Below are 12830 nucleotides of genomic sequence, written 5' to 3'. Positions count from 1 at the left end.
TATCTTGGCCATCGAGTGAGGGGCCAAATATAGATAAGAGGGGCAGAAGTAGATCCCGAGTTAATGACATTCCGAGGTCGGAGTTGCTCCCGCATTTGCATAAACTGGTTTTGGTGGGGTATTGTAGTTGGAATTGTAGAGTAGATTATTGGAGTTTCTTGACACTGTCTTCCCAAGAGTCATCACAAGCCCAACATGTCCCACGATACTACTACAAGCATGCCAAAACGTCGAGTATTGGTAATTGGATCAGGTGGTGTCGGGACGATGGTCAGCGTCGCCCTCGAAAGATCTGGACGGGCATCTGTCACTTCTGTTCTCCGATCCAATTATGAGCAGGTTGTGAAGCACGGATTCGAAATCGAGTCTATCGACCATGGGAAACTATCATCATGGAGACCAACCGCACGTATGTAATCGTTGAAAAGTGACAAGCAGAAAAAAGCTAGTCAGGCTTGAAGCTAACATATAGATAGTTGTCAATGCTGTCCCCCTAGCTGACCCCAACACCCCATTTGACTATGTGATTGTCACAATGAAGAACATCCGCGAAGTGAACAACATCCCGAAGATTATAGCTCCAGCCATAACCCCAGATTATACAACAATCGTCCTATTCCAAAATGGACTGTATATCGAACCACCCATCATCGCAGCATTCCCTTCGAACGTGGTATTATCAGCGCCGAGCTTCATCGGTGCACATGAGCACAATGGCCATGTGGTCCACGACGACCACGACAACTTCCACATCGGCGCATTCCACAACCCATCCGCGGACGCAGCATTCGAGCGTGCCAAGCTCGAAGAGTTCGCGAAAATCTATAACGCAAGCAAAGTCGTCGATGCGGAGGTTGTCGATGATATCATATTTTATCGCTGGCGGAAGGTGATCTGGAATGGCATTTTTAATCCTATGTGCGCTATCACTCAGCTTGACTGTGCTGCGGTTCGACGATTCGGCGGCGAGCATAGTTTGATTAGACCGGGTATGGCGGAGATGGCGGCCATTGCGAAGGCGGATGGGTATGATCTCGGGCCCGGGATTGTAGATGAGATGATGGATATCACGCCGATCGAGTTGTGTTTCCGGCCGAGTATGTTGGTCGACGTGGATAAGGGAAATCCGATGGAGGTGGAGGTTATTCTGGGGAATGCTTTGCGTGTTGCGAGGGAGAAGGGTGTGAACACACCGATCTTGGATAATACGTACCGGTTTTTGAAGCTCACTCAGGCACGGCTGTTGGCTGCGAGGGGATTAATTGTTGAGCCGAAGGAAATCCCAAAAGTAGATCTGATATAGTCATTTGTCTAGACCACATTCGGTTCAAAGCTAGGTACATACATAGTAGTCTGTCAAATCAGCCTGTTGGTTTCACACAGCATTAGGAACAATGAGGAGTGGTAAGATGACATGTATCCTTTTTTTTGACCTCGAGTCGGTATGCAAAAGTAACCTTGTACGAGAAAACCGGTGAAGAATACATGTAGGAACTATGCATGTCGGTCTCAGTTGCGGAGATACATGAACCTGTCAATATCACACTCTCACCAGAAAGTATTCCCTACTCCGTACACACTTGCAAGATACCAAATGGAGAGAATCGATGTGCACACCCACTGTGTGCCACCCTCGTATCGCGAGTATTGTCTACAGAGCGACTTCGCAGGCAGAGGCCACCCAGATGGAATGCCCGCAATCCCAGTGAGTCCCTCTAAACCTGGACAGTCTATCAAATTATCCTACTAAATACAAGAATACAGGAATGGAGCGCCGACTCACACATCGAACTAATGAACAAGCTAAAAATCAAGAAATCAGTTCTGAGCATGTCCTCCCCAGCCACACATCTAACGCCGGGCAACGACGAAGAAGGCCGATCCGTAACCCGACGCGCCAATATCGACATGTCGAAAATCTGCGCCGATCACCCAGCCCACTTCCTCTTCTTCGCATCCCTCCCCCTCCCAGACGTGGAAGGCTCCCTTGCAGAAATAGACTACGCACTGGACCATCTTGGCGCAGTGGGGTTTCAGATCCTGACCAATTCGCATGGAATCTACCCAGGCGATCAGCGACTGAGTCGTGTTTTTGACAAATTGAGCGAGCGGAAAACCATTGCCTTCTTTCACCCGACTACCTGTCTCCTCCGGCATGGTGACAACTCCCTGGAAAAGGTCATACCGATCCCAGGTGTCGCTGCGCCGATTATGGAGTTTATGTTCGATTCGACTCGGGCGCTTATGAGTCTGCTTACTTCTGGGACTGTAGAGCGCTGTCCGGGAATTACATTCGTGGCTGGTCATTGTGGTGCTACGTTCCCGCCGATCATGGAGAGGATCGCGGAGTTCTCGTTTATGATTCCCGGTGTAGGGGATGGGATCAGCGCGGAGAAGATTAGGCAGCTGTTGCAGACGCGGTTCTATTTTGATCTTGCGGGTTTGCCGTTCCCGGATCAGATCCATGGCCTTCTACGGCTGATTGATTCGTCCAGATTGGTGTATGGGAGTGATTATCCCTATACACCTGCAGCGCTGGCTGAGTCTCTGGCCAAGAGAGTGGATGATGGACTACAGAGTCTATTTGGATCTGAAACAGCCACGAGGATTTTGGTTGATAATGCGCAGGATCTTCTTGGGGCGAGTCGTAAATAGTCAGGGAATGCAAGAAACTCTTGGTCAACGAGAGAAAACAGAAGCTAGACATTCTTTTCAATAATCCAAGGCGAGATTGATATTGAACTGCTCGAAATTCATGCTCGTCCTATGCGACAAGCGTTTTGCAATTCCAGGCGCCTCGAACCAGAATGGATTCTTTTTGGCCAATCCAGTCATCCACAAGCACGAGAATAACTGTTTTTGAATTAAATTAAACCTTATCTCGGACAAAGTCAAAAAGTATTGTAAAACCGCTGTGCAAACATAGTTGCGTAGTCGATACAGATGGGCTGCGAACCGCTTTTGGTTCACTAATGGCAGATAACTAGTAGCAGATATCTATAGCATCACTACATAGGAAGTGGAGTATTTATTTGTGATCCTGGTGAGAAATTTGACATACCTGAGTTTGCAGGTGAGTTCGTTCGTGTAGAAGATTTATTGAGATAGTCATAAGGCGGGTAATACAGGAAAGATCTGATAAAAGCATCCTCTGCTATATATACACACACAGGATGAGGTCAGATAGGTCAATCCAAATCAATTGATTTAACGTGGTATATATATGGATTACTTAGGCAGACTCCCCTCTAGCTTTAAAAGAGAACGTGCAGCATCAACAACAGTGTCCTCAAGCTTATGGTACTGAATACCCAGGATCTTCTGTGATTTCGTATTATTAATGGTGTAAACACTCGACGGCACAGTTCCAGTGCCCGGGTTTCCAATAGGCACGCGATCTTGGATTTCAGGAATCCTCTCACGCAAAGCGTCAACAAACCGTTGATAGGTAAAGTTACCAGCGCAAAGGAAAAAGCGTTCGCCGCCAGCCTCGAGGACCTCATAGGCACGGAGATGGGCCGTTGAGACATCGCGAACATCCACAAATGACCAGAACATATTTTGCGGTACGTCATCCGAAGATTTGGTTTGATATGAAACCAGGCGGTAAATATCAGCAGAGGAGGTATTCAGCTTGGCCAAGTTGGCAGTGGCATTGATATTAGGGCCGTACACCATGGGGGGCATGATTGTTGCAATATCAAAATTGGGTTTGTTGGTTTTAACAAAATCCCAGGCAGCATGTTCAGCCAAGGCCTTTGCAGTAGAGTATGCCAGACCAGCCGGAGCGCCCTTGGCAGCTGCGACTTCGTACGGTGTCATGTTCCAATCGGCCTCGGAGTAAACGTGACCCGGCCATGAGCCCTTGCTGATGTCGAGCATGGCAGCAAAGGAAGATGTGATGACAACGCGTTTGACTTCAGGGGCGTGGGTGAACACGGATGTGAGGATGTTGATTGTTCCGTCAATGGCTGGACGGAGCAGATCGCGCTCATTGTCCTCGACATTGAAGACTTGGAATGGACTCGCGGTATGAATCACGCCTTGGACACCTTGGACTGCCTCATCAAATGCCCCAGGCTTGCTCATGTCATTCACAATCACGAGACTCAATTGAGGTGCAAATTGGGAGAAACTTTGGCGAACTAGCTCGGCCGTGGCGGATGAACGGACGGTTCCGCGAACGTGATAGCCGGCATGAAGGAAGTCCCTCACGATGTGAGTGGCAATGAAGCCAGAGGCTCCAGTGATCAGGATCACTTGGTTTTGCTTTTGCGACATTTTGAGAGAAAGACTTGTGTACAATGAACGGAAGTTATGTGACGGTAATGGAGATATGAGCAGAATTCAGATTGTTGGAGAAGGTGGAATCCTCCTTAAATATACAAGCAAGTCACATTTTGCTATTCGGAGATTAGTTCTTGTCTCTCCAAGATTGTCAATTGCTCCAACTTTTCTATGAATCAATCCTTGTCGGTCCAGGTGGGTCCCGGGATCGGCTAACTTTGGGCGATAGTCATCATGTGGAGATACTCTTTTATCCCCGGACTTATCCCCATGCACTTTGGTGAGTAGATTGGCCTTAAGGCTAGCCAACTTGAAAGAACAGATTCAACTACAGCACAGCGACATCATGTAAATCAGGATCAGCTCGGCCGTCCCACTGAAAGTGGTTAGATCTTATACAGGAAAAAATACAGCCATTTTACCACTAGACCATAACAAAAACATTGGTTCCTGTCACTCTTTTGTTGAAATCCGAGGTGGATATACCGTTATGGAGTTATAGCTAGGGCATCATATCAGAATGTCAATGAGCTATACTAGGATAGGAAAAGCTGCATAAAAGCCCTAGAGTGCATATGTTGATTAGTCAAATTGTTCGTTAAAATCTTCTCTTTATGTCAGTTAGACATGTAGTTACATACAATTACTTCATATTTCAAGTTGCATATCACCGAATTGCCATATAACATACACCATTGAAACCACCTATTTCTGTCATACTATCTCTAAGCCCCACCGCCAAGACGCTAGCTTGTCAGCATGTCTCAACAATTACACGGGGATAGTATTCTGGTGATGCCTAAACGGCGCATCTGATTCCGATTTGAAGTATATCTGTTCCCCGTCTGTGGTATCTTCTGGTATTAGATTCGGGGTGTGGGAAACGCTGGACGTTTGAGCAAAATTAGCAGCGGGCCAGCCATTTTGTTAGTAGGCCGAAACGCAAGTAGATAACGCGACCTCGTACCTACGCATGGCGACACCTGCGCGGGCGTAAATATGAGATTAATCATCTTTCTCACAGCCCTCGGGAGGCACAGTAGACGCCCCATGGAGAGAGATGGCCCGACCGGCGCTCTATACTTTGATGGTTAGGTGATGATGGATGGTTTCTTGCTGTTCTCTCATAGATCAATAATGAGGCTCAACACTGAATTGCTCTAATAAGGCTTTCACCCAGTCTGTTCCCCAGCAATTACGCTGAGACCCTTCTCACCACACCACCTTAGGGCAGCACGTGCCCGACTACTCTGTACTTAGCTGCACATAAGCCACATCCCCTACGTCAACGATAAAGCATTTGCATCATGTGCCTGTTGGGTGCTGTAGTTCTGCCTGGTTTATTTCCACGCCCAGAAAATGAAACGGCCCGAGATAAAATTAGACCGCTTCAACCTTTAGACCTATTTAAACACGTTTCGGCCCTCGAAGCTAAACAACCTACCTAGGCTTTTTCGTACAGAGTACTGATAAACAGTCCATTTATAAAGAGGATATACCGGCGGTCTTCAGCATTTGAACCTAATGATCTTTCGCATAACACGCTGAAAAGCCCTGACTCAATAAGTTTCAAACCATTTGGGGGTGATATTCTCTAAAGAATGGAGTTCTCTCGAAACAACGAGAATACAACCAAAAAGAAGATGGTAATATTCATCTTCCTACCTGAACGAAGGAATAGCTGTTCTAAATAAAGTCTAGAGGCCCGTTGCGCCGCCCTTCAGAAAAGAACATGAACTCCAACACACCATACCAATATCCCCACCCCACCACGCAAGTACTGGTTTCAACCCACAACGCCCGGTCTCGGAAATTTTAGACTTGGATCTGCGTACATCATCTATCGACAGGATCTACACTCATCTATGGCTGGCGGGTCTTCCCAAAGGTGCTCGTCCACTCCACCGCCAAGTTCTCCTAGGCCGCACCATTATCATTACCGAAAACCCAAACGAACATCTTATCTCTCACGAAGACCGCATATTCATCAAGCCACTGCCAGATTATCTACTATGCCATGACTTCTGGACAACCAATACCAACCTCCTGGCTCAAGACGAATCACTATACCAATGTGCATGCGGATTCTTGTTATCTTATTGCTGGCTTATCTGTAGTAAGCATGATCTTGCAATTGCTCATGATTCAAATCTACTTCCGTCTTCAGTAACCTGGGAGACGTGGGTTGCTTTTGTCACGGATATACTCACAAACATTGATCTTGAAACTCTCCATTCTGTCTCGTTACGTTACCACTACGGCGAACTCCGACTCTCGCGTTTGAATCTCATCTACCGATTCTCGCCTCACACTTTCTCAGTGCATAACTTTCTGCACGGCTTCATGTCCGAACCTTCGAGGTCAAAGGCATACCTAGTTCGAACCTTTGCGTGGTTGCTCTCTGTATTCTGGTTTGTGTCCATTGTCACAAGCGCAATGCAGGTAGGTATAGGTACAAGCTTGTTAGGGGGAAGTAAGCTATTCCAGGGTGTGTCAGTGGTGTTTGTTGTGGCAAGCCTAGTAGGGGTAGCGGCGAGTGTTATACTTATGAGTTCAGTTTGGGGTTTTTTGGCCATTTATCATATTTGTTGGGCCAAAAGAAATTTAACGGCTGCGCAAAAGTCCAGACAGATAAAGACAGATGGGAAATGTGAAGGTGTTTAACACGGATTTCCCGCGTCATAACTTGATCCGCAGTTAAGATAGCTAAACAAGCCCAAAATACCTCCGTGGTGTCTGAAATTCTTCAATTATCAAACTATATACATTTGAAAGCTTCCTTACATATTGACTACGTTGTACAACTTTTGTGAGCCATGTGTTTATGCAACATGGGAGCGGGTCCGGGTTATACGACCTCGTATTGCAAGGAACGCCGATGTGGCCCTGGCGTATGTACTCCTTCAACGCATTTGTGAACAAGAATGGCTGAATAATTTGGCAACTCAAATTCTTTTGTTCGCCATTTAATCATACCTAGAAAAGTCTTCTGCGCAGTGTATGCATTTTCTCGTCTTTTCCCACCGTCTAGCTATAAACCCAAGAGGGGGAAAATAATATCAAGAAAGAAAAAAAGAAAGAAAGAAAGGCATCCAAAAAGACATCTAAAAAGATGTAGGCCCTATAGGCAGCCAACTATTCTATTGTAATTAATTCAAACGAAATCTCTTGAATAAAGCTTTATTATTCTTCAGCCACCATTGGGCATTAGCCTAGGCGCGTAGATATGCTTAGATCTGTAATTTCGAAGGCTTTACAGAGTACCTAATAATAGCACAAATCGCCGTTCTAGTCGCTTTAAATACCCCGCACCTGTGTCCATTCAGCCGCAACAGAGAAGGTCATCCTAGCACTGCTTCACGGAGAACCTCACAGTCACCAGCTATCATCCATTCTCACAACAGATAGATAGTTGACCGTAAATAGGCCTCGGTATGGCTAGCCGAAGAAAATCTACCATTTTTCGGGTTACTGGCCTGATACGGGATCCAGATCAGACAGATGAACAACTCCAGGCGGCATTGGAGGATACACTCGTTGAGAACTTGTCCATTGAAGAGAGATCTTGTATTCAAACAAAGGTCGATATCGTACCTTCTTGTTATGAATCCGATGCAGAGAGGGTGGCTCTTGTACATTTTCAGCCCGAAGTTCCCCAATTCCTATCCGAACTAGAGGATAACCCCGAGCAAAATTGGCAGATAGAGATGGGCGAGGCAGATATTAATATCGACCGAAACTTCTTTGGATTTACTCAGCTCTATGCGCCACAGGAGGACAAACCAGTCACTGGAGAGTAAGTGAGACTTGACCGTTGATTGAGTGGATGCTTATTTTAGTGAAGTATCATCGCAATTACAGGGCTGGATGGACACGCCTATGGGTCATGGCGGGGAAGGGGAAACCTCGGTCGAATGTGGTTACGGGATTTTTTCAAAAAGGACCTTCCGCGGTGTCGTACAATGATTTACGGATATAACTCTAAGCTATCCAGTTGGGGAACCGACACCCTTCTCGACTACGGACGAAGCATTATGGAGGAGATCAAGAAAATCCGGAACAGGTAACGAACTTCACCTCGGGAAATTAGAAGTCAAAGAGCTTTGAACTAATAGAGGGACGAACTAGCTTTGCCAGCGGCCGATCTTTTTCATTGGTCACAGCTTCGGTGGGATTATCCTCGCTCATGTACGCCTTCTATAATACCATGGAATATAAGCATGCTAATGTGGACTACAGTGCCTCGTGAAGGCGATCCAGGCGATGAAAGATGATAATCCTGCAATCGCTTCTCTTTATCAAGCCACCTATGCTACGATATTTTTTGCCACGCCCCATAAAGGAATGATTGTGGACGACATCAAACAAATGCTTACCCGTCATGAGAACCATCCGCGACAGCATTTAGTCGAGCAGATTTCAAATAAATCTGATATACTAGTCCATCAGCTTGTCGATTTCAAAAACCTGATTGGAGACCGAAAGGTGGTGAGCTTTTACGAGACTGGGGAGACGAGACAGCTTCAATTTGTATGGACATATGTCGGGTCTTTGTATAATGAGAGGACATAAGCTAACTGACACAATAGAATGAAGATTCCAAACGATGGGGCCGAACGGGCAACTTCATCAAACCAGTGGATGATGACTCGGCTTTACTTCAACTCCCTGATTCTATTGAGGTGAAAATATCTGTTGATAGGAATCACTCAGATATTGTCAAGTTCGACGCTCGCGGTGACCGTGCATATGCATCAGTGTTACAATACCTACGGGAATTCGAGAAAGATGCACAGGAGTGTGTTAAAACTCGCTTTTGTACGTAATTTGATGGAATATCCATCTATATAATCCGATGGCCCTGCCTCATCCCTTTTTTCGGAGTGTGAACTAATAAAAATATGATCGTAGCACAACAGCCCAATCGCCCCAAGCCCTCCTCCACGGTACCCTTCAAAAGGGACACTATGTTCATTGGTCGCGAGGATATTATTGAAGAGATTGAGAAGAGGTTCCAAGCCATGGGGCATCAGCACGAGCGTGTCGCACTCCAAGGCTTAGCAGGCGTCGGGTGAGTACTTCCAAGAGAGAATAGGTTGAATATGCCACTAAATTCTTTGCAGAAAATCTCAAATAGCGATTGAGTACTCCTATCGAGTGCGTCACTCAAAGCCGGACACATGGGTCTTCTGGGTCCATATGAGCAATTCCGCTCGATTCAATCAAGGATATGAGCACATCGCGGGGGCTGCGAGGATTCCAAAGCAAGATGACTCGAAAGCGAGCGTCAATCAACTAGTCCATCGATGGCTATGTGATATGCAGAATGGCCCCTGGTTGATGATTGTAGACAATGCCGATGACGAAAGTATATTGACCAAAACGGATGACCCGGAGGGAACGGCGCTGGTGGATTTTCTTCCCCAGGTTCCACACGGGTCCATTCTCTTTACATCACGCAACCTTCTAGCAGCCCAGAACCTCACGGAGAACAATGTGATTGAAGTCGAGCCAATGGGCAAGACAGAGTCTATAAGCTTACTGCGTTCAAAAACACACACAAGTCAGTCTTCAGAGGACGAAGAGATGTTAGTCCACGCACTAGAGTACGTTCCACTAGCCATCACACAGGCAGGCTCCTACATTGCAGCCCGATCAACTCGCATGACAGTCGCCAAATACCTCGAACTCTTCCACGAGAGCGAGAAAAACCAGAAATATCTCCTTAACCACAAAGATGCCCAAGACCTGCGGCGAGACCCTAGCATCCCAGATGCGGTCATCACAACATGGGAGTTGTCATTTGAACAGATCCGCCGTGACCGGTCGTCAGCTGCGGATTTACTTGCGTTAATGAGCATGTTTGATCGGCACGGGATTCCAGAGGACCTAGTCAGAATACAAGATGACACGCTTCAGTTTGAGGATGATTTAGCACCTTTGATCAGTTTTTCCCTCATCAGAGAAGAAAAAGAACAACGTTCATTTGATATGCACCGCCTAGTGCAGTTATCTGTTCAAAGGTGGCTGGAGATCCGGAAACAGCTCAATGAATGGAGAGAAAAGTCCAAGGGTATAATGGCACAGATGTTTCCATATGAAGACTACAAGGAGTGGAGTACTTGTCAAAAGCTACTTCCGCATGCCAAGAAGGTCATTGAGTATATTTCACTCAGTGATACGGATCGTATCAACATGGCAAAGCTTGTATCAAAATGTGGTGGTTATCTCATTCGCCAAGGCGCTCACAACGAGGCTGAGGTAATTTTTCGACGTGGCCTAACAGGCTGTGAGCAGGCGCTCGGGCCTAACCATCCAGACACACTTACTAGTGTAAATAACCTTGGTACAGCGCTTAAAAGCCAGGGTAAATACCTCGAGGCAGAAGTGATGTATCAACGGGCCTTAGCAGGCCGTGAGGCGGCGCTTGGGCCTAACCATCCAGGCACACTTGCTAGTGTGAATGATATCGGTACAGCGCTCAGAAGCCAGGGTAAATACGTCGAGGCGGAAGCGATACATCGACGGGCCTTAGAAGGCCGTAATGCGGCGCTCGGGCCTAACCATCCAGACACACTTACTAGTGTGAATAATCTCGGTGTAGCACTTGAAGGGCAGGGTAAATACGTCGAGGCAGAAGCGATATATCGACGGGCCTTAGCGGGCCGTGAGGAGGCCCTCGGGTCCAATCATCCAGATACACTTTTGAGTGTGAACAATGTCGGTATAGCGCTTAGAAGCCAGGGTAAGTACACCGAAGCGGAAGCGATACATCGACAGGCCTTAGTAGGCCGTGAGGCCTTGCTTGGGCCTAACCATCCAGATATATTAACTACTGTGGATAATATTGGTGCAGCGCTTAGAGGGCAGAGGAAATACACCGAAGCGGAAGCGATACATCGACGGGCCTTAGTAGGCCGTGAGGCGGCGCTCGGGCCCAATCATCCAGACACACTTTTTAGTGTGAATAATCTCGGTGTAGCGCTTGAAAGGCAGGGTAAATACACCGATGCGGAAGCGATGCATCGACGGGCCTTAGCAGGCCGTGAGGCGCTCGGGCCTCACCATCCAGACACACTTTATAGTGTGAATAATCTCGGTGTAGTGCTTGAAAGGCAGGGTAAATACGCCGAAGCGGAAGCGATACATCGACGGGCCTTAGTAGGCCGCGAGGAGGCGCTCGGGCCCAATCATCCGGACACACTTTTTAGTGTGAATAATATCGGTGCGGCGCTTAGAAGGCAGGGTAAATTCGTCGAGGCGGAAGCAATACATCGACGGGCCTTAGCAGGCCGTGAGGAGGCCCTCGGGTCCAATCACCCAGACACACTTTCTAGTGTGAATAATCTCGGTGTAGCGCTTGAAAGGCAGGGTAAATACGTCGAGGCGGAAGCGATGTATCGACGGGCCTTAGCAGGCCGTGAGGCCCTCGGGCCTAAACATCCAGACACACTTTTTAGTGTGAATAATCTCGGTGTAGCGCTTGGAGGGCAGGGCAAATATATCGAGGCGGAAGCAATGTATCGACGCCCAAGGCCAACCATTTCCCTCATATGGCAGAAAGACAAGAAGACCTCAACGCCATGGTCGATGACGTTAAAAGTGTCCAAACTGCTATTCAATCACTCTTAGACCTGAAGCAAAATGAAGCCACTATCATCGAAGCCCAGGCAACACGCAGACAGAGTGATAGCGTCATGGCCTTCACGCTGGTTACGATCGTATTCGTGAGTTCTCACCATTTTCTCAGCCTTTGTGCATATATAAACTCACCGATGACTAGCTACCTGGTTCCTTTATGGCAAGTCTTTTTGCCTTGAATGTCAGCGAGTTTCCTCATGAAGGTGGATCTGTGACTTACAAAAGCTGATGGATATTCCCAATCATTTGTAAGTCTACTGATCCTGAATGAAATATTACCATTCTCGTGGTTGATGACTTTATTGATAGTTGGTGTTTCAATTGCTTTCTCCTTGATCTCTGTGCCCCTTGCCTTCAACGCAAATGCGTTTAAGAATATCCCTTGGTTCTGGATATTTGGGGGGAAGCTCACAAATAAAATCAAAGAAGAACATCAAAAGCAATCGGCGAGAGAAAGGAGGAAATATATGAATAGGGCAGGCAAGAAAGCGGAAACCTTGGAAGAAAAAACGAAAAGAGACTCCCCGGAGTCGATGGAAGCCGTGAATGAGAATCGGGAACCCACTCAAAGCACGTCTCGACCTTCGGATTTGTCGCATTCAGCTGATCACCCGGAAGGACGGGTTTCAAAGGGGTGGATCAATCGGCTACAGAGAGCGTTAATCCCTGGACCAAAGCCTGGAGAGAGTCTTCGACCTGGGCAAGCGTAGGGTAGGTGAATGTGATCACATCCCTTGAAGGGATCTGAGAGAAGTACGTTGGGGGCACTTGAGATTGAAATGTAAAAGGTTCAGTTGCATGATAATTAAATGATTTAGTTCCCAATCAACTCTTCATTCCTTCCAAGCGAGTGTAATTAGACAAGAAAAGAAGAACTCCCCCCCAAAAAAGAATGCTGCCAG

The 12830-nt window shown here is 47.0% G+C and overlaps 4 protein-coding genes across 4 annotated transcripts; 3 read left to right on the top strand and 1 right to left on the bottom strand.

Annotated features, from left to right (window-relative positions):
• Positions 1 to 195: 195 nt before the first annotated feature.
• Positions 196 to 1303, top strand: N7479_004119 (ketopantoate reductase family protein; the record flags this gene model as incomplete). The annotated part of the gene is made up of 2 exons (XM_057251816.1): positions 196 to 409; positions 477 to 1303. The coding sequence occupies 2 exons, from the start codon at positions 196 to 198 to the stop codon at positions 1301 to 1303; spliced, it is 1041 nt and encodes a 346-aa protein (XP_057111141.1).
• Positions 1304 to 1594: 291 nt separating this feature from the next.
• On the top strand, positions 1595 to 2655 carry N7479_004118 (amidohydrolase family protein; the record flags this gene model as incomplete). The annotated part of the gene is made up of 2 exons (XM_057251815.1): positions 1595 to 1705; positions 1765 to 2655. 2 exons carry the CDS (start codon positions 1595 to 1597, stop codon positions 2653 to 2655), a joined length of 1002 nt encoding a protein of 333 aa, XP_057111140.1.
• A 573-nt stretch (positions 2656 to 3228) lies between these two features.
• On the bottom strand, positions 3229 to 4281 carry N7479_004117 (SDR family oxidoreductase; the record flags this gene model as incomplete). Its single annotated transcript, XM_057251814.1, has 1 exon — positions 3229 to 4281. The coding sequence occupies one exon, from the start codon at positions 4279 to 4281 to the stop codon at positions 3229 to 3231; it is 1053 nt and encodes a 350-aa protein (XP_057111139.1).
• A 3440-nt stretch (positions 4282 to 7721) lies between these two features.
• On the top strand, positions 7722 to 11919 carry N7479_004116 (uncharacterized protein; the record flags this gene model as incomplete). Its single annotated transcript, XM_057251813.1, has 7 exons — positions 7722 to 8083; positions 8132 to 8350; positions 8451 to 8475; positions 8527 to 8817; positions 8877 to 9105; positions 9199 to 9358; positions 9411 to 11919. 7 exons carry the CDS (start codon positions 7722 to 7724, stop codon positions 11917 to 11919), a joined length of 3795 nt encoding a protein of 1264 aa, XP_057111138.1.
• Between the last annotated feature and the right edge of the window lie 911 nt (positions 11920 to 12830).

This window comes from Penicillium vulpinum (genome assembly GCF_028829585.1).
Source record: "Penicillium vulpinum strain IBT 29486 chromosome Unknown utg000002l_segment0_segment0, whole genome shotgun sequence".
Classification (NCBI taxonomy): Eukaryota; Fungi; Ascomycota; class Eurotiomycetes; order Eurotiales; family Aspergillaceae; genus Penicillium; species Penicillium vulpinum.
Note: the sequence above shows the minus strand (reverse complement) of the source record. Positions and strands in the feature narration are given on the sequence as shown.